This window comes from Carcharodon carcharias, chromosome 9 (assembly GCF_017639515.1).
Source record: "Carcharodon carcharias isolate sCarCar2 chromosome 9, sCarCar2.pri, whole genome shotgun sequence".
In the NCBI taxonomy this organism is placed as follows: domain Eukaryota; kingdom Metazoa; phylum Chordata; class Chondrichthyes; order Lamniformes; family Lamnidae; genus Carcharodon; species Carcharodon carcharias.
Window position 1 is genome coordinate 14376280 of NC_054475.1, and position 20637 is coordinate 14396916.

At 41.5% G+C, this 20637-nt stretch overlaps 1 protein-coding gene across 5 annotated transcripts in view; it reads right to left on the bottom strand.

The window, feature by feature from the left end:
- The window catches only part of LOC121282152 (suppressor of tumorigenicity 7 protein homolog), a 152863-nt gene that overhangs the window by 35731 nt on the left and 96495 nt on the right, over positions 1 to 20637 (bottom strand). For all 5 annotated transcript variants that reach the window (XR_005944003.1, XM_041195673.1, XM_041195671.1 and 2 more), the window contains exon 11: positions 17519 to 17621. Coding sequence is in view for 4 of the 5 variants with exons in the window: in XM_041195673.1 (XP_041051607.1) it covers positions 17519 to 17621 (103 nt within the window). In the remaining variant the exon portion in view is untranslated. The remainder of the gene's footprint in view (positions 1 to 17518; positions 17622 to 20637) is intronic.

The following is a 20637-nucleotide window of genomic DNA, read 5'->3' on the forward strand; positions in this document are numbered from 1 at the left end:
CAACCCTCACGTGCTGAGGGAGTGCTTCGCTATCAGAGGTGCCATTAATCCAAAGTTCCGCCTGCCCTCTCGACTGGATATCACAACATTATTTCAAAGAACAGCAGGTGTGTCTTCCCTGTTGTACATAATATTTAACCGTCAACCAACATCATTAAAACAGACGATCTGGTCATCATCATATTGTAGGATTTTGCTGTGCACAAATTGACTGCTGCATTTTCTCCACTGTAACTATACTTAAGCAGCACATAATTGTCTGTAAAACACTTTGAGACATCCTGAATTTGTGAAAGGTGTTGTGTAAATACAAGTCTTAAATTGTGGACCAAACAAAATGAGTGTGTGACCAAGTTAGGCCAGTTGTACATTATTGTTGCACTGCACTGTTTACATATTGCATCACCAATTTACATGCTTCTGATTCTGACAAGGATAACATACAAATAAAAGTAAAATCCCGTGGACACTGGAAATCTGAAATAAAAACAGAAAATGCTAGAAAAACTCAGGTCTGGCAGCATCTGTGGAGAGAGAGAGAAAGAGTTAACTTTGAGTCCAATATAATAAGTTCTGAAGAAGAGTTATTTTAGACTCGAAAAATGTTATTTTCGTTTCTCTCTCCACAAATGTTACCAGACCTGCTGAGTTTCTTCTGCATTTTATGTTTTTACTAAGGATAACATACAGGTTTCCTGCCTCTTACCAGGTACAACTGAAGGTAAATGTCGAAAGGACAAAGCATATAGCCTTCTACCTGTGAAAAGATCCTAACTTGTGGAACACCCAAACCCTTCATTCTTCACCAGGTTGAATCAACTGGAATTAATATCCAGGACTGAACAGAGCTATTAATACAAGCCTTTTCCTTGAACAAGCTGTGTACATTGTATAGCTGTGACTGCCGGTGTAGAAAACGGTTGAATTGATGGGGGAACATCCTGTAACAGCAGAAAACATTCCCAAAGAACAACTAAATCACAGAAGCTCCCAGGACAGAGGAAGGCCATTTGGTTCAAATTGATCCCGTGTCAGTTCTTGGCTAGAAGCGAGCCTAAACCAATCCTGTTGCCCTGCTCCCTCCCAAGTGGCCTGTATCTTTCTCTGTATCAAATACTTAGCACTTTTCCTGCAGAGTCAGAGAACATGATAACATTCAAGGCTATGGGCCAAGTGCTGGTAAATGGGATTAGGTAGGTAGGTCAGGTGTTTCTCACGTGTCGGTGCAGACTCGATGGGCCTCTTCTGCACTGTGTGATTCTGTGATGATAGTGTATTGCAGAGTCTCCCTTATAATGATTGGTAGAAACAAGTACAGAAAAAAATCACTTCAATTACTTAATTAAATGAACTTGAGTACTGCTGAAAAAAAGAGACATGCTATCAAAGCTTTTCATTTTCTACTCATCAGGATAGCTCAAGAAATTACCAACTGTAACAGGGGAAACAACAATCTCAATCTAGTTGATTTCAACTGGGAATCATGGAATCACACATAACATGAAATACTGACAGTTCAGTTAATGAATTGTCCAGCTAGGCTGCAACTACCAGGCTTGCGCCATTTAAAACAGTAGTGATGTTTTGTCTGAATAAACCGTCAGTAAAATGTTATATCGAGTTACAATTCTGACAAAGTGTTGCATCCATGTTACACAAAAAGAAAAATCCCACACTACACCAGCATATCTTTCTATTGCCCAAACTTTCTTTCACTGTAGTCTAAGTGAGATTGTTTCTTGAACTAATGCCAACAGTAAGACTGTGAGGCCATTCCATGCACTGACAGCTGGCGTCCACTCCAATGAGCCACTGTCGCCAAGAAAAAAGAATGTAAAATTAAAACAACACATAATTAAACAACAAAAGCTGTGACAGAACAACTTCAGGCCAATAATCCAGCGGAAGAGATCAAGTGGCCGTTCACAACAACATCGAAATAGATTATGCAGCAGTAATCATTCCCATGTACCCCGTTATTGTATACTTAATTTCCCGAAGGAATGCGCATCTTGAGCACTTTATACACAACTCCAATAATACTGCTACAAATAATTATCATTTCTATAAATTCCATTTTAGGAATGGATTCCTAACATACAGATGCAATTTTATGGAAAACAGGTTGAAGTTGTAATGGGAAGTTCACGAAGAGTTCACATTCCCATCCCTTTGTACATTGAGGATGTCCCAAATTCATGAACTAGGTACAACGGTAAAGGTAAATCCCTGTTCTACTGACCTGGTTTTAAACCTGATCCTGGATTCTGAAGTATGAAACCTGTGTGGTTCTGTGTCCACATCTTCCAAATAAAAACACCCATCGGACATGTGTGCATTAAGATATTTTTTAATAACTTCCAAGTCGTGCTCTTTCTTTTTGTCCCCAAATGAGCCCTTGACCCACCTTGCCCAGCCAGCTCAAAACCTGCCAGGGGAAACTCTGATATTAAGGAGTACCTACCCTTCCTGTGTGCCTCAAAGAAGTGTCCTGTAAAATGTAGCATAATCAAGAGTACATGGAATCTTTACTGAATTTGATGAAAATCTTAACATGAAAAAAAATAAAAACTAGCCTCACTCCATGGCCTCTGTATGCCCTGAAACTGGCCCCTGCAGAGTTCTGTCTGAAAAGACTTTTTTTTAAATCCCACACATACCGGTAGTTTATAAAGTTTTTTCTAAAAAAAAAGGAAAAAGTTCCAGAGTGCGTCACAATGGTTAAAAGCTTTCATAAATCTTGACCTGACTTTCCCCATTGACACTGTAAAGGTGCAAGTACTGCATGATATGTCAGCCTAGTTAATACCACGGTTTTAGTCCACTTGAATAGCTCAAGACTGACATCTGCTGGACTGTGAACAAACTTTCACCAATGCTGCTAATGAGAGATTTTGTATACATTTAGAAAACATTCCGTTAGGGACTTTGTCACTGCTTTCTAACAACATACTTATTCATACTTTTAACCATTGTAAATAGCTGTTTTTTTTTTAATGATCTTGAGAGCAAGTTAATGCCTGGGCCAAAAGAATTCAAGTATGAGGACAGGTTACACAGATTAGGTTTGCACTCCTTTGAGGAGTGAAGATTAAGGCATGATCTAATTCAGGTGCTTACGAATGATTAGAGGAATTGATAGAGTAGATAGAGATAAACTATGGTGGTGGAGTCCAGGGCAAGGGTGCACAACCTTAAAATTAGAGCTAGGCCAGCAAGGGTAATGTCAGGAGGCATTACTTCAAAGGCTGGTGAAAAACTGGAATACTCTCCCTTAAAAAGCTGTTGAGGCCGATGGTCAGAAATATTCAAAACTAAGGCTGATGGATTTTTGTGAGATTTGAACTCTTGATCTTGGGGTTACGGGGTTACAAGCCCAGTACCATAACCACTTGGCTATCTAGGCCCAGCCCTGATGACATGTAACTCTTTCGAGTACAAACATGTTTCCATCTGTTTCAGATGAAGTGACATTGTTTCATAGTTTGCCATTGTGAGATTTGAACTCTTGATCTTAGGGTTACAAACCCAGTACCATAACCACTTGGCTATTTAGGCCAAGCCCTGCTGATGGATTTTTGTTAGTCAAGGGTATTAAGATGGGTGAATGAAGCTGAGATACAGATCAGCTGTGATCTAACTGAATGGTGGAACAGGCTCCAAGTGGCTGAATGGCCTGCTGTTCCGAAACAATGGAAAGTAATGGAGGCATACAAGGACAACTTTTCCACACTCATTGTAGAAGATAGTGAACCCCACAGAGTTAAAAAGACCTAATAAAGGTGCAAGTTTACCAAATTTTGCTCTCAGGGAGTCTTGTCCATAGGCAGTGCTCATCAGCCACGCTTGCCGCAGTTTTTCAAAGGATACACAACCACAATTTTCCGCAAATCACCTGATGGGAGAGACTTCCCAATGGGACTGTACATTCCTAAAAACAGTCAGAAAGCCTCATAACTGAAGTTTAACTAGGTCCAGAAAATTATATAGAAATTTTAATCTGTAGACCAACAGAAATAGAAAACTCAGCAAATGTACAAATTAAAAGCTCTCATAAATAGCAATTAAACCAATTACCCATCAGGTCATATGTTTTAAGTGATGTTGGTTGAGGGATAAATACTCCCCTGCTCCTCTTTAAATAGTGCCATGGGATCTTTTATGTCCACCCAAAAGGGAAGAGAGAATCTTGTTGTATTGTTGCATCCAAATGACAGCAACTCTGTCAGAGTAGTGTCCTTCAGTACTGCACTGGGAGTGTCAATCTGGATTATGGACTCAAGTTTCTGGAAGGAGGCTGGAAGCCACAACATTCTGACACAAAGGCAAGCCAAGACTGATACAAAAAGGAATTAACAGCTTCCAATATGCTGCAGTATCATGCCTCCTCACACTTAAATCAGGAAGTGAGCTACAGGGATCAGAAAGATCCTAGATTCGATTCTCAAGCTACGCTGAGTGAGCTGATCTCGATCAGGATGATGATGAGGGTACTACAAGTGGTCTCAATACTCTTGGCTTAGGAGGAGTGGAGGAAAATAAGAATAAAAGTACAGCTAGAGGTAAGTTCTAAGAAAGATTTTGAAGGGTGGGAGCAATATAAGGTGTTTAGAGAGAAAATTCCTGACAGCAGGGGCTTAATGACTGAAAGATCAGCCTTCAATGGCACATTGTAGGAACGAGAGGAGAGGGCTGTAATCCAGAGTTGGAGCAGAAGTGGGTGCAGCCTAGATTATAAACCTGGAGAAGGTGGACGAAATCCACGGAGTGATTTGAAAACTCAAGTTTGTGAACCCTGAAGGGGAATGGGAAGAGTTTTTCACTTCATATTTTCAATTGTTGGAACTGATCAGTCGAGTCCTGGTGGACTTCATCCTAGGGTCTTAAAAGAAGTGTCTAGTGAGATAGTTTATGCATTGGTTTGAATTTTCCAAAATTCCCTAGATTTGGGGAAGGTTCCATTAGATTGGAAAATGGTGAACGTAACTCCTTTATTCAAATAAGGGGGAGAGACAGAAAGCAGGAAACTACAGGCTAGTTAGCTTAACATTTGTCATAGGGAAAATGTTAAAAGCTATTATTAAAGATGCTGTAGCAGGCCACTTGGAAAAATTCAAGGTAATCAGGCAGAGTCAACATGGTTTAGTGCAATGGAAATCATGTTTAACCAATTTATTGCCGTTCCTTGAAGAAGTAACATATGCTGTGGATAATAAAGGGGAACCGGTGAATGTACTGTACTTAGATTTCTAGAAGACTTTTGATAAAGTGCCACATCAAAGGTTATTGCAACAAAATAAAAGCTCATGGTGTAGGGGTAACATATTGGCATAGATGGAAGATTGGCTAGCTAACAGGAAACAGAGTAGACATAAATGGGTCATTTTCTGCTTAGGCTCAGTGCTAGGACCTCAACCTTTTACAATTTATATAAATGATTTGGATGAAGGGACCGAAGTTACGGTTGTTAAATTTGCTGATGACACAAAGATAAATAGGAAAGTAAGTTGTGAAGGGGGCATAACGACAAGAGGGCGAAGGGATATAAATAGGTTAAGTGTGTGGGCAAAGATTTGGCAAATGGAGTTTTATATGGGAAAATTTGGAATTGTCCCTGTTAACAGGAAAAAAAAGCATTTGATCTAAATGGTGAGAAATTGCAGAGCTCTGAGATGCAGATGGATTTAGGTATCCTAGTTCATGAATTGCAAAAGGTTGGTATGCAGGTACCGCAAGTAATTAGGAAAGCTAATAGAATTTTATTGTTTATTTAGAGGGGAATTAATTACAAAAATAGGGAGATTATGCTTCAGTTGTATAGGATATTAGTGAGGCCACGTCTGGAATACCATCCAGTATTGGTCACCTTATTTAAGGAAGGATGTAAATGCATTGGAAGCAGTTCAGAGAGGGCTTCCTGAACTAATACCCAGAAATGGGTGTGTTGTCTTATGAGGAAAGGTTAGATAGGCCAAGTTTGTATCCACTGGAGTTTAGAAGAGTAAGAGGTGACTTGATAGAAACACTTAAGATCCTGAGGGGTCTTGACAGGGTGGACGTGAAGAGGATGTTTCCTCTTCTGGAAGAATCCAGAACTAGGGGTCACTGTTTAAAAATGAGGGGTCGCCCATTTAAGACAGATTAGGAGAATTTTTTTCCTCTCAGGGTCGAAAGTCTTTGGAACTCTCTTCCTCAAAAGGAGAACTTGAGAGTCTGTAGCATTTTTAAGGCAGACACAGATAGATTCTTGATAAGCAAGGGGATGAAAGGTTATCAGGGGTAGGTGGGAATGTGGAGTTGAAGTTACAATCAGATCAGTCATAGGGCAGAATCTTTGGCTCAGCGAGCGGCGGTGGAGCCTGCTCATTGAGGCGTAAAATGATGCGTGGTGACGTTGGGCTTGTATCCCGGCGTCACCACACGTCATTCAGATTTTCAGTTCGGTGCACATGTAGCCGAGTTGGCTGCGCGCCCACCGAACTGTCAAAAGCCTATTAAGGCCAGTTAACTATCAATTAAATCAATAAACTAAGCTGCCCGTCCAACCTTAAGGCTGGCGGGGGGGCAGGCGAAGAGCCCAGGCGGCCTTCGCATTTTTCATGGAACCTCATCCATGGGTAGGATGAGGTCTCATGAAAGGTTTTTGAAAGTCTTGTAAAAATTTTTAATAAAATTAATAGACATGTCACAGCTCATGTGACAGTTTCACATGAGGGGACATGTCTTAAATTTTGTTTTTCCCCTTATTAAATTTTTCTGCACTTAAACTAATCTCCCTGAGGCAGCTCTGTGCCTCAGGAAGATTTTTGCACTCTTTCACGTGCAGCCAACTCCCCTGACGAGGAGAAAATTCTCCCCATAATCTTATTAAATGGCGGAGCAGGCTTGAGGGGCAGAGTGCCTTTCTCCTGCTCCCAATTTGTATGATCGTATACTTGATAATACCACAGCCAGCTTGACAAACAAAAAATGTAGGGTTAAATAATTTATCAAGTTAGTTTTCAAATTATACTTCATTTCAAAGTGGTATAATACTAAAAATCGTATTCCCACAATGGCCCAGTGTCACGAACCTTGCTCCTTCAGGCAATAGTTAGCAATAGTTTCAGGATTACAAGTGAAAACGGTGATGTTCCTCGGCAGAGAACATGGTTTTCTTGAGGTTAAATAAAGTCTGACTCTAAACGCTGCTTATTTGTTCTGCCAAGAGAACTTGGTTAAATCTATACTTTGACTAATTTTGCAAATCAATGTCTTTGAAATTGTCTAGCTTTGAAATGCTGATCAAGTATGAGATGCAGGTCCAAGTTCTCTAGCTTCACAAGGGACAAAGTGGAAAGAGGAGGTAGGCATTAAGTGTAGATCTCGCTTTCGTAACAGCACTATGGGTGTACCTACACCAGCTGTTTGAGAAGGTGGCTCACCAGCACCTTCTCAAGAGCAATTACGAATAAGCAACAATTGCTGGCCTTCCAATGATGTGCACATCCCATGAAAGAATAGAAAAAGGACATCCTTCTGTGTGGCAGTGATTCTTCCATCAGAAATAACATGGGAATTTTAACATCAAATCAAAATAAGTCTTATCGAAGGTACCAAACAGGGCTGCCCAGATAGCCCCAGTGACTCCTAGTTGCCGAAGGAAAATTATCCAGGGATACCAGCTCACGGCCCTTTAGGAAAGGGCCAATGTGTGGACATCAGAGGGTAACTCAGCATCATTTGGTTCCTTGACTCACATTGATATACAACAATTGCATTACCGAATTGAAGGGCATGTTAAGGCCAAGCTAATGAATAGCAACTTTCATTTACAAAGCACTGTTAACATGGGAAAATAACCCAAGGTGCTTCACAAAGGCATACTCTACAAAGTTTAATGCCAAATAAAGCATTATCAGGAAGGGTGACTGAAAGCTCGATTGAACAGAAAGAGAAGCTGGTATTAGTAAAAGTGAGCATGAAGCGGTCAGATTATCGTCAGAAACCCAACAGGTTCCCCAATGTCCTTTAAAAAAAGGAAATGTGCTGTCCTGACCTTGTCTGGGTCTATAATTGACTCAGTGTCTCATTCAGGTGGTTGACTTTTAATTGCTCTTTAAAATGGCCTAGCACACCACTCCATTGTGTCAGTCACACAGGCTGCAGCAGTTTAAGATGGCAGCCCACCATCACCTAATCAGTGCAATAGATACCAGGGGTTCCCAAAGAACAATTATTCAGATCCTCAATAAATCAGCTTTTCACTTGTGAGCCACAATGACCACCAAAGATCGGAAACTTGAAGTTCGCTAATAAAATATTTCCAGATGAATATATGGTGTACATATGTAAACAAGGTAACAAATATAAATATTTTTATTTATTCTTTCACGAGATGTGGGCGTCGCTAGTTAAGCAAGCACTTATTGCCCATCCCTGATTGCCCTCAAAGTTGGTGATGAGCCGCCTTCTTGAACTGCTGCAGTCCATGTAGCGTAGGTATACCTACAGTGACAGTGCTGTTAGAAAAGGAATATGAACAACGATATATAGGTGAAGATCCTCCATCCAGGCTATCACAAACAACTGTGATACCTTGTGTATCCAGAGAGGCAAAAATATTATAAGGACTCAACAGGCAAATGCATCAGCTGATGTGATTTTTAGTTTCGGTGACTGGACTATACTGTCAAGGTATAGGGCCAATGCTCCAACCTCCCCATTTTGGTATTACTACCCAACTGAGTATCAACCGTCCGCAGAAGAAAGCAGGAGACAAAATGGCACTTTGAAGGACAGATCCACTGTACCATTAGTAACAAGCAAACTTGACTGCAATAGTGAGCTGTAGAACTTGAAATCTCCGTGTACCAAAAGGTTCCACTGGACGTAAATGGAGCCAGATCACAAGCAGTTAGTTTCTGCTTCTGACTATGAAGCTCTACACAGAGTTTCCAAAGTTCATCTAGAACTTTACAACCATGGTCCAAAACAATAAAATGGTAACCTGCAAACTTCGTGAATGCAAACACTTAGGTTGAAAACTAATGTCAGTGAGCTGGGGACCAATGGCCAGGAAAGTGAAAGAGTCATATCAGATGTCATAGCTCACAGAACCTCCATGAGTGGAACCATGAAAGGGTTGCAGAATAGTTACAGCACAAGAGGCCATTTAGCCCACCGTGTCTACGTCAGCTCTCCAAATGAGCAACGCCATTCTGCCCAAACATCTTTTAAAATAGCCTACCTCAACAACAAGAGCATCCTTGGACTGCCAATCTTCTTCACAAAGTATATAAATATCAGTGTAAAACCAGGGAACAATTTTCTATTTTGTTTGAAACAAATTTTTGAAAGTTTTATTATACTTGCATTGTTAAATGTTTGCCAGCTTTCCAGTTTGAACTATAATCTATTTGCAATGCTTAGTTCTTTGAAATGTGGAACAAAAGCACATGGATTCCCATGTGACACTATATTTAAACCACAAGTGAACTGGACAACATAACATGCAATCAACAAGGCTACAAGTCTTTTATGTTCAGTTACACCAAATGGTCCAAATATGCTAGCACACCAGGAAACACATGCTGTCTAAAATTACTTATCAAATCAACAAAAACCTTTAAGTTTGAAAAATCTAGTCGAAGCCACAGCTTGCAATGATCAGGGAATGGGTTCAGCATTTGAGGCATTGGGGATTACTGTCTTCATTGTAACTTCAATGTAGGAGTTGGTCTTGATTTGTTTCTGTCAAATGAATGTTTTAGTTTACTTGAGCTTTTCTCTGTTGGCTTTTTTTATTTTAACCTGTTCCCAAAATTTGAATGCAGATGAGAGAGCAGCAGCAGCAAGTCATGCAGCGTTAATCCTTACAGCTACTGAGAATGGTCCCATCAGCCATGCTTCTTTACACTGCTTCAGGACAGCCTTCTGTGGGGCAGGGTTGATTTTGGCGAGGGGGAGTGGTGGTGGACAGGGGAATGCGGAGGAAAGATCAAGGGTGAACAAGAAAGGAACGAAGCAATAAAAGAGAGAGAAGGGAAAGGAGAGAAAGACGAGACATCGTGATAAGTGAAAGTGGAGAATAGAATATCCCTAAGCTGGCTCTTTGACGGAGCGATCCAATTAGTTCCACTCCTCCTACATTTTCCCAAAAGGCCTGTAAATTTTTTCCATTCAGGTATGTATCCAAATTCCTTTTGAAAGCTACTGGTCTCTCCACATAACTGAAGTCTGTCATCCTTGGTGCCGTTCCAGTAAATCTCTTTCCGCTCGCTCTCTAATACCATGACATCCTTCCTAATGTATGATGTCTAGAATTGTGCAAAAATACTCCAGCTGAGGCATAACCAGTGATTTATAAACAAAATTCACATGATTTCTTACTCTTATATTCTATGCCTCTATTATTCAAGCTAAGGATCCCATGTTTTTCTTTAAATAGCCTTCCCAACTTGTCCTGCTACCTTCAAAGATTTGTAGACATACACACCCAGGCCTCTCTGTACTGCAGCTCTTTAAAATTGCAGCGTTTAGTTTATATCGCTTCTCGTCATTCTATGACTCTTTTCTTTCATTTTTGCCTTCTGTATTTTATATCTTTAAAAAATGCCTTACTTCACTTATCTCTCAACGCAAGAGTGCATAAGAAATCCTGAGAATTCACAAGCTGGGGCTTGATTGAAAATTAAGCTTTCATTCTTCTGTTTCAACTTTCCCTTTTGGTTTCACAAAATTTGGACCACTGACTACTTTGTTTTAGTTCAAAAAATCATTGCCGTTCAAACCTGGTCTCTGTAAAATTAAAATGAGATTGAAATTCCAGTTTGAATTTAGCTGATGACAATTTTGATTAACAACTACTTAACTCTTCATTTTAGTCACCCCTCACAGAACGTATTGTTCCCATCTGAGGTGAAGGCCTCAGTTAAAATACACTCTGTTCTTTCCCTAAGGCATCATGTATTAAACTATGGAAAGGTGTAATTGAGAACTCAGTGAGATGCCTGCATGAACCATTGTCAGGAATTGACCGCGAGCTGCCCAGCTTATTCTGTTTCTTTGGGTACACATCTCACACTCGTATGTTATTGCTTAAATACTTTCACAATACATTTTCTGAGTGCGAGTGAGCTTTTAATTCAAAACAGCAGCAATGTTTAATTACTATCAACAGCGACTGTTAAAGGGGTAGCGCCATATTGGCTAATTACTTCTTGTCCTGCATTTTATGGATTTTCAAAGAATTGTGAAACTTAATTTGTCCATTATTGCATAGTAAAATCCAAACGGAATACGAAAAAGATAAAGCCAAGTGGTCTGTAAAGTATAGACTGTGACCATAAATGTCAGTTTAATTGAAATATATTGGTCAGAGCTTTTACAATAATTTTGAAAATGTGGAATGAGATATTGTGAACACTGACAAAAATGTTATTATGAGTATTCATGTTTATATAAAATAAAGTAATAAAATAGATCCTGACTACAACAGTCAATAAATGAATTTGAGGAGGATATTTCACCTTGTAAAGAAAGACAGACTTGCATTTCCAAAGCGCCTTTAACACCCTCAGGACATCCCAAAGTGCTTTACAGCCAATTAAGTACTTTAAGTGTAGGTCCTGTTGTAATGTAGGAAACACAGTAGCCAATTTGCACAAAGCAAGCTCCTATGAACAACTATATGTTATTGATCAGATATTGATCAAGGCAAAAAAAAAATTAGCCAGTACACCAGGATGAACTCCCTTGCTCTTGTTCAAAATAGTGAAGTATGGAATTTTTTACATTTACCCAAGAGGACAGGTGGGGCCTCGGTTTAATGTCTCATCCCAACAGGGTGCACTTCTGCTGCCCGGCATCACCTCAGCATTGTACTGGAATTTCAGCCTCAATTATGAGCTCAAGGAGGCAAGTCAGTGCACACCGTAGCTCCCACTGAATGTTATCTTGATCACCCACAATGTTGCACATCACACACCAAAACAACATGAAACTTGACACATTTGGAAAAGAATTACAACTTAAACTAGGCAATCAGCTGGCAGTGGGCATGGAGAGTCAAGACCAAGTGTAGTCCTCCGGTGAAGTGGGGTTTTACAGCAAGGGGGATAATTGGAAGAGTGCACAAGGAATTCATTCCCTCCTTACTGTTATATTTCTATAATACTGTGTCCACACATATAATAGAAACTGCATGTACAAACATGTAATGCTGTGACATTACTATGTCCTGGGAATTTAGAAATGAGAGTAGGTCATTCAACCCTCAAATCTGTTCCGCCATTCAACTAGATCATGATTGATCTGTATTGCACATCGACCCATGTTGGTTCCCTTAATACCCTTGCCTAACAGAAACCTATCAATCTCAGTTTTGAAATTTTCAACTGACCCCACCCCACCCCAGTCACCAAGTAGCTACATGGGTCAAAATAATACAATACACTCAGGAACCTGACAGCAATGAGCAACAAGCAATGAACGAAACACAGGGAGTCAATGCACTGAAGCATTTACTCCATACCATGGCTACCTGGTTACATTGTGCCAACAGGATACACATATCTAAAAATTCTTGCTTGCCCTGCTTTCTACCCTTAATTAGCACATTCCTCAAATAATATCACCACCTTCAGCACCTCTTTGTCCTTTTGTCTGTGACATCTTTTGGTTATCTCCACCTATCACTGGCCCCCTATCCAGCTGTAACCCCCCCGCCGCCCCCCCTTAAACCAGCTTATATTTCACCTCTTTTCTATTTTTACTTAGTTCTGTTGAAGGGTCATTCGGACTCAACTTTAACTGTGCTCCTCTGTGCAGATGCTGCCAGACCTGCTGAGTTTATCCAGGTATTTTTGTTTTTGTTTTGGATTTCCAGCATCTGCAGTTTTTGCTTTTATCTAAAAATCTGTCGATTTTACTTGTTGACTTATTGTATCTCCAGTTTGATTCGCATTTCAGGTTGTCCTCCAGCACAACAGGGCAAAGAGGACTGTTCCTCCCCCACTGACAATCTGAACACAAACCAGCATAAGCCACATGAAGAGGACAGCTGAATTCAAGTATCCATCTAAAATGGGATTGGAACTTAGGTCTGTCCGATGGAAAATGTAAAATTATCCCTTTCCCCCAGTGGGACTCCAGCTCTCTAATCTACCTGTCTTCCAAAACATACGGAGAGAACTATGGGCACATGCAAATGATTAAAGGCAGCTGTAATCTCATCTGGTTGCACAGTTCAATATATCAACTAATTTTGGAGATTAGATGACAACTGGATAATCACTTCTGGGTATACATCCCATTCTTGGTCTCAAGTTGGTTAAGTCAAATCATCTGATATTTGAAAATTGTAGCACCACATCCCCTTTGCTAAGTTATTTATATTTGGGGGGAGGCAGTGGCATAATGGTATTGTCACTAGACTAGTAATCCAGAGACCTAGCGTAAAACTTTGGTGACCTTGTTTCAAATCCTACAGCAGCAGATGGCGAAATTTGAATTCAATAAAAATCTGGAAGTAAAAGTTTAATGATGACCATGAAACCATTGTCAATTGTAGTAAAAACCCATCTGGTTCACGAATGTCCTTAAGGGAAGGAAATCTGCCAATTTTACCTGGTCTGGCCTCCATGTGACACATCCACAGAAAGGTGGTTGACTCTTAAATGCCCCCTGAAATGGCCTAGCAAGTTACTCAGTTGTATAAAACTGCTACGAAGCCTATAAGGAACAAAACCGAACGGATCACCCAGCATCAACCTAGGCACCGGGAATGACAATGGCCTTGTCAAACCTGCAAAGTCCTCCTTACCAACATCTGGGAGCTTGTGCCAAAATTGGGAGAGCTGTCTTACAGACTAATCAAGCAACAGCCTGAATAGTCATACTCACGGAATCATACCTTACAGATAATGTCTCAGACACCACCATCACCATCCCTGGGTATGTCCTGTCCCCGCAGACAGGACAGACCTAGCAGTACTTTACAGGCAGGAGGGAGTTGCCCTGGGAGTCCTCAGCATCGACTCCAGACCTCATGAAGTCTCATGGCATCAGGTCAAACATGGGCAAGGAAACCTCCTGCCAATTACCATGTACCTGAACCCCTCAGTACTCCTCAATCAGTGCTCCTCTATGTTGAACACCACTTGGAGGAAGCACTGAGGATGGCAAGGGTGCAGGAAGTACTCTGGGTGAGGGATTTCAATGTCCATCACTAAGAGTGGCTCGGTAGTACCACTACTGTCCGAGCTGGCCAAGTCCTAAAGGACATAGCTGCTAGACTGGGTCTGTGGCAGGTGGTGAGGGAACCAACAAGAGGGAAAACATACTTGACCTCATCCGCACCAACCTGCCGGCCGCAGATGCATCTGTCCATGACAGTATCGGGAGGAGTGACCACTGCACCGCCCTTGTGGAGGCAAAGTCCCATCTTCACATTGAGGATGCCCTTCATCATGTGTGGCACTACCACCATGCTAAATGGGATTGATTTGGAACAGTTCTAGGAACTTGAGACTTTGCAACCATGAGGCGCTGTGGGCCATCAGCAGCAGCAGAATTGTATTCAACCACAATCTATAACCTCACTATATCCCCCACTCTACCATTACCACCAAGCCAGGGGATCAACTCTTGTTCAATGAAGAGCGCAGGAGGGCATACCAGAACAGCACCAGGTACACCTCAAAATGAAGTGTCAATCCAGTGAAGCAACAACAAAGGATGATTTGAGTGCCAAACAGCATAAGCAGCAAGTGATAGAATTAGCTAAGTGATTCCAAAACCAACGGATCAGATCTAAGCTCTGAAGTCCTGCCACATCCAGTCGTGAATGGTGCTGGACAACTAAACAATTCACTGGAGGAGGCAGCTCCGCAAATATCCCCATCCTCAATGATGGAGGAGCCAGCACATCAATGCAAGAGATAAGACTGAAGCATTTCCAAGAAACTTCAGCCAGAAGTGCCGAGTGGATGATCCATCTCAGACCTCCTCTGGAGGTCCCCAGCATCACAGATGCCAGTCTTCAGCCAATTCGATTCACCCAACGTGGTATCAAGAAACGGCTGAAGACACAGGATACTGCAAAGGCTATGGGCACTGACAATGTTCCGGCAATAGGACTAAAGATTTGTGCTCCAGAACTTGCCACGCCCCTAGTCAACCTGTTCCAGTACGGCTACAACACTGACATCTACCCTGTAATGTGGAAAATTGCCCAGGTGTGTCCTGTACACATAAAGCATGACAAATCCAACTCAGCCAATTCCTGTCCCATCAGTCTACTCTGCATCATCAGTAAAGTGATGAAAGAAGTAATCGACCGTGCTATGAAGTGGCACTTGCTTAACAATAACCTGCTCACTGATGCTCAGTTTGGGTTCTGCCAGGGCCACTCAGTTCCTGATCTGATTTCAGCCTTGGTTCAAACATGAACAAAAGGGCTGAACTCCAGGGGTAGGCGAGTGTGACTGCCCTTGATTTCAAGGCAGCATTTGACCGAGTGTGGAGGAGTCCTAGTAAAACTGGAAACAATGGGAATCGGGGGAAAACTCTCCGCTGGTTGGAGTCATACCTAGCACAAAGGAAGATGGTTGTGGTTGTTGGAGGTCAGTCATCTCAGTCCCAGGACATCGTTACATTTGTTCCTCAGAGTAGTGTCCTAGGCCCAACCATCTTCAGCTGCTTCATTAATAACCATCCTTCCATCATAAGGCCAGTTGTGGAGATGTTCGCTGATGACTGCACAATGCTCAGCACCATTCGTGACTCCTCAGATACCAATCAGTCCATGTCCAAACGCAACAAGACCTGGACAATATCCAGGCTTGAGCTGACAAGGGGCAAATAGCATGCGCTACACAAGTGCCAGGCAATGACTATCTCCAACAAGAGAGAATCTAATCATCAATCCTTGACATTCAATGGTGTTACCATCGCTGAAACCCCCACCATCAACATCCTGGGGGTTACCATTGACTAGAAACTGAACTAGACTAGCCATATAAATACTGTGGCTATAAGGGCAGGTCAGAGGCCAGAAATTCTGCAGCAAGTAACTCTCCTGACTCCCCACAGCCTGTCCACAATCTACAAGACACAAGTCAGGAGTGCGATGGATTATTCCCCACTTGCCTCCAACAACACTCGAGAAGCTTGACAGCATCCAGGTCAAAGCAGCCCACTTGACTGGCACCCTATACACAAACATTCACTTCCTCCACCATTGATGCACAATTGCAGCAGCGTGTACCATCCACAAGATGCAGCACAGGGACTCACCAAGCCTCCTTAGACAGCACCTTCCATATCCATGACCACTACTATCTGGAAGAACAAGGGCAGCAGACACATGGGAACACCACCACCTGGAAGCTCCCCTCCAAGCCACTCACCTTCCTGAGTTGGAAATATATTGTCATTCTTTCACTGTCACTGGGTCAAAATCCTGGAACTCCCTTCCTAACAGTACTCTGGGTGTACCTACACCACATGGACTGCAGCGGTTCAAGAAGGCAGATCACCACCACCAGCTTCTCAAGGGCAATTAGGAGGGATTAACGATGCATGAATCCCATGAATGCATTAAAAAATTGTATAATTCAAATTATTTAATAATTCAATTTTTCTTTCGTAAGCCAATGTATCAGGAGAGGAGCCCATACACACTGTGGAATTTTTGTTTGACTTTGGTCTAGTTTTTCCAATGCTGGTGATGGATGGCAGTGGGAGGCAAGGCATCCCACCTATTATGTGTAATGATCTCCACACTGAAGGATTAATAACCATCCTATAATCACTGCAAACAAGAGTATTCTTCCTGCGCATTTAAGATAAAATGCACCTATAAATAAACATTTGCTACCGTAGATTCTGTCACCATACGGATCAGGGAGCCAAACATCACATTTTATGAAAATTCAAAGAATACAAGTAACAAGTAAGAGGTGGAGTGCTGTGTGAATTTGTCCTAAATTTAAATCTTGGCAAGCTTAACACAGTATATTTGTAAACTATCCTAGAATTACCATTCACACTTGATATATTCAGAGCCTTTTCCCACAATAGACCATAGCCAAACTAATGCAGGGTACCACATTCTCTTTATTAATGATGACCAATCATTGCATAATCTAAATCACTGTTGTACATTAAGAACTTTTGTTTATATGGTATCTTTTATATCAGGATATACATTACGTACAGTAAGGTCCCGTATACATGGCAATCAAATAAATTACTGATAATCTGTTGGTTAAGAGCAAATGTTGACCAGGAAACTGGGAGAACTCCTCTTGTTCTTTTCTGAGCAGTACTCCAGGATTTTTTTTAGCCAGGCACACAGGGCCTTGGTTTAATATTTCATCTGAAGAAACGGCACCTCTGACACTGCAGCACTCCCACTTAAGTCTAAACCATGTGCTCAAATCTCTGGAACAGAGCTTGAACCCACAACATTCTGACTTGGAAGCAATTAAATTAAATCATTTGAATTTGAACCAATGGTAGCTGAGACACTTACCTTTGGCACATGTGGATTAAACTCTACTGCCCTGTGTATTGCTTCCACAGCATTCATTTCTGCTGTGCTGAGCCCTCGCCGAGAAGCTGCCTCCGGAGAGAACCTACAGACAGGTAAAAACAAAGAAAAACTTTAACATAAAGCCCACTTACTCCAGATGATGACCAAGAATTTAAAATTCAAACTGCGTCCCTCCTGAGTAAACATGAATATGTACATTTATGTATTCTCCTTCACTTGTAAAAGACTGAAGAGGATGGGGCCTCTTTTCTTTAGAAAAGAGAAGGCTGAAGGGTGACCCAAAAGGTATCTTTGACGTTATGAAGGGGTTCACTTGGATAGATGTAGCGAAGATGTTTTCACTAAAACTAGGGGCCATAAATATAAGGCAGACATTAATAAATCTAATATAAAATGAAAGTCACCGTAGTCCCAGAGGACAATAGGATGCTCTCTCATTAGAGAGAGACAACTGGTAGTGATTTTAACCTGAGGCAAGGGGTGGGGTTGAGAAGGACGACCTCGGCCGGTACAGGAATTGAACCCGCGCTGTTGACATCACTCTGCATCACAAAGCAGCCATCCAGCCAACTGAGCTAAATGACCCCCTTAAATCTAATAAGGAATTTAGGAGAAACCTTTTTACCCAGAATAGTTAGAAATGTAAACAGGGTGCCATATTGATGTTGAGAGGAATAGCATTTATGGGGAAGCTAGATGAAGGAAAAAGGAATAGAGAATGTTGATAGGATCTGATGACGTAGGGGAGAAGGAGACTCATGTGAAGCACTAACACTGGCATGAACCTGTTGGGCCAAATTGCATATTTTCTGTATTGTAAACTTGATGCAAATCTACATGCCCCTTGTACAGATTGAGCAGTGAGGGCTAAGCCTTTAACCTAGGCCTCAAGTCACTAAGCTAGGATCTAAAAACACAACATCTCTCATTACAACAGCAGGAAGAATTTTGTATTAAAACCAGGTGCTATCTTTGAAAAATAAGGAAGCAGCAGATAACACTAGGAAACAGAATGGTGACCTACAAATAGCTTTTCTTGGAATCACCTATCAATGCAACTGATTCACCTCAATGTTACAAATCACAGCCTTGTTTTGTGCCACATAACACTTTTACTGTTACACACCCAGGTTTAATTGGATTATCTCTGCACTTGTGAAAAATCCTTGCGATAGATAATTGTTAAAATTGGGGATGAATTGAAATGTTTCAAATGCCATTTTATTTTAATATTTGTTCTTAGGATGTTAGTGATAATGGCAGGGCAATATTCATCAACCATCCCAGAGTTACCCTGAAGGACAAGCAGCAAATCCATTTGAGGTGGCATAGTTTTGTATGGTGCACTTTTGTTGCTGGCTGAAGAGACCAATCCATAACAGACAGATTCTGCCACAAGTGCCACATATGAGGTGGTTATCAGGTGTTGGTGTGATTTGTTGTTTTTGGCATTGGTGCCTGTTTACAAGCCGTTGTAGCCACTGATTGTCATGGTGGCGCACGCAGGTGCACAGGTTTTGCCGCTATTTCCCTCACATCCTAATTCACACTATTACCCTCTCTGGGATTCTCAAGGGGAGGAGGTGGTGTAGTGGTATTGTCACTGAACTGGTAATCCAGAGACCCAGGGTAACACTCTGAGGGCCTGGGTTCACATCCTACCATGGCAGATGGTGGAAATTAAATGTCTAAAGATGACTATGAAACCATTGTAAAAACCCACTAATGTCCCTTAGGGAAGGAAATCTGCCATCCTTACCTGGTCTGGCCTACATGTAACTCCAGACCCACAGCAATGTGGTTGACTCCTAAAATCCCCCTGAACAAGGGCAATTAGGGATGGGCAATAACTTCTGGCCTAGCCTGCGACACCCACATCCCATGAACAAATAACCCCCTCCCTTTAAAACAAGTCTCCTCTTTTTGATCATAATTTCAGTCCCATTACAGCTCAGCATCCAATCTTACTTTGTTCATCTTTTTGGTATGTAATAGTAAGTAACTGTGTGTAGAATAACAATTAAAGGATTGTATCTAATTGAGGGCTCAGGTGGGTTTATATGGACAGAATAATGGAAAGTGAACCGTTGAAGCAAATGTGTAAATAACCTTCCTTAATAAATGATCCTGCATGGCAACAGCCCTTCATGTGAAATATGGAATTGTGGATTCTGGACATGTCATGCAAAGGGTAACGGATGCCTGGCAGCAAGGGTTGGAGCAATATTTCAATTGAGGGCTTCAGAGGACATCATAACCGGCAGAGTTGACACCCAAATAATTTTTAACATTCTCCAAATCTTGAGAATCAATGACTTTCTGTTACAAACAATGACATCGTATGTTAAGACATCCAGTGGATGATAATCCCTGACTTCAGCAGTTCTTTCCTGTTCAATCATTTTTCCCCCCTTTACTCTGTATTGCTCGTTAAGCATTAGAAAGTGAAGTGCGAAAAGTACACAGTTGAGGGAGCAATGTGGATGGGAATGGTCGCTATATCAAAGGCACTACATCAATACATGTTATTGCTGTCACAACTTGACAGCATGCAGCATTGTCAACAGTGCTACAACGATACAGGAAAATATAGGTACCTTACAAGACTCTGAACTATCCAGGGAATTCAGATGAGGTCAGGAACTGCGAAAGTGAGCTCCAGTTATTTATAGCTAGCATCTGAAGGCCAGGAATGTGTAACGGCCTTGAACTGGCTCCAAGCCATTTACACTGCATAGACAATGCAGGCGTTCTGAAGCTTAGGAATGGTTTCTCTACTTTATATTCCTATGCTAATTCTTCCAGGATCCCTCTTAGATGACGCTCTCAATAGTAATCTGTATGAAACCAGTGGCACACATTACAATGAATGACAGGTAGAGAAAGGTTTACTGTCCCAATCTTTTAAAGCATGAATTAAAATACTGCAACAGGGGTAGGGACAATTCAGTCCCTCAAGCCTTTTCTACCATTCAATTAGATCATGGCTCCATTCACTGTCTCAGCCCATACCCCTTGATATCCTTACCAACCTAAAAGGCATCTCGCTCAGTTTTGAAAGCTCCAACTACACCCCCAAATCAGCATCAACAGCTTTT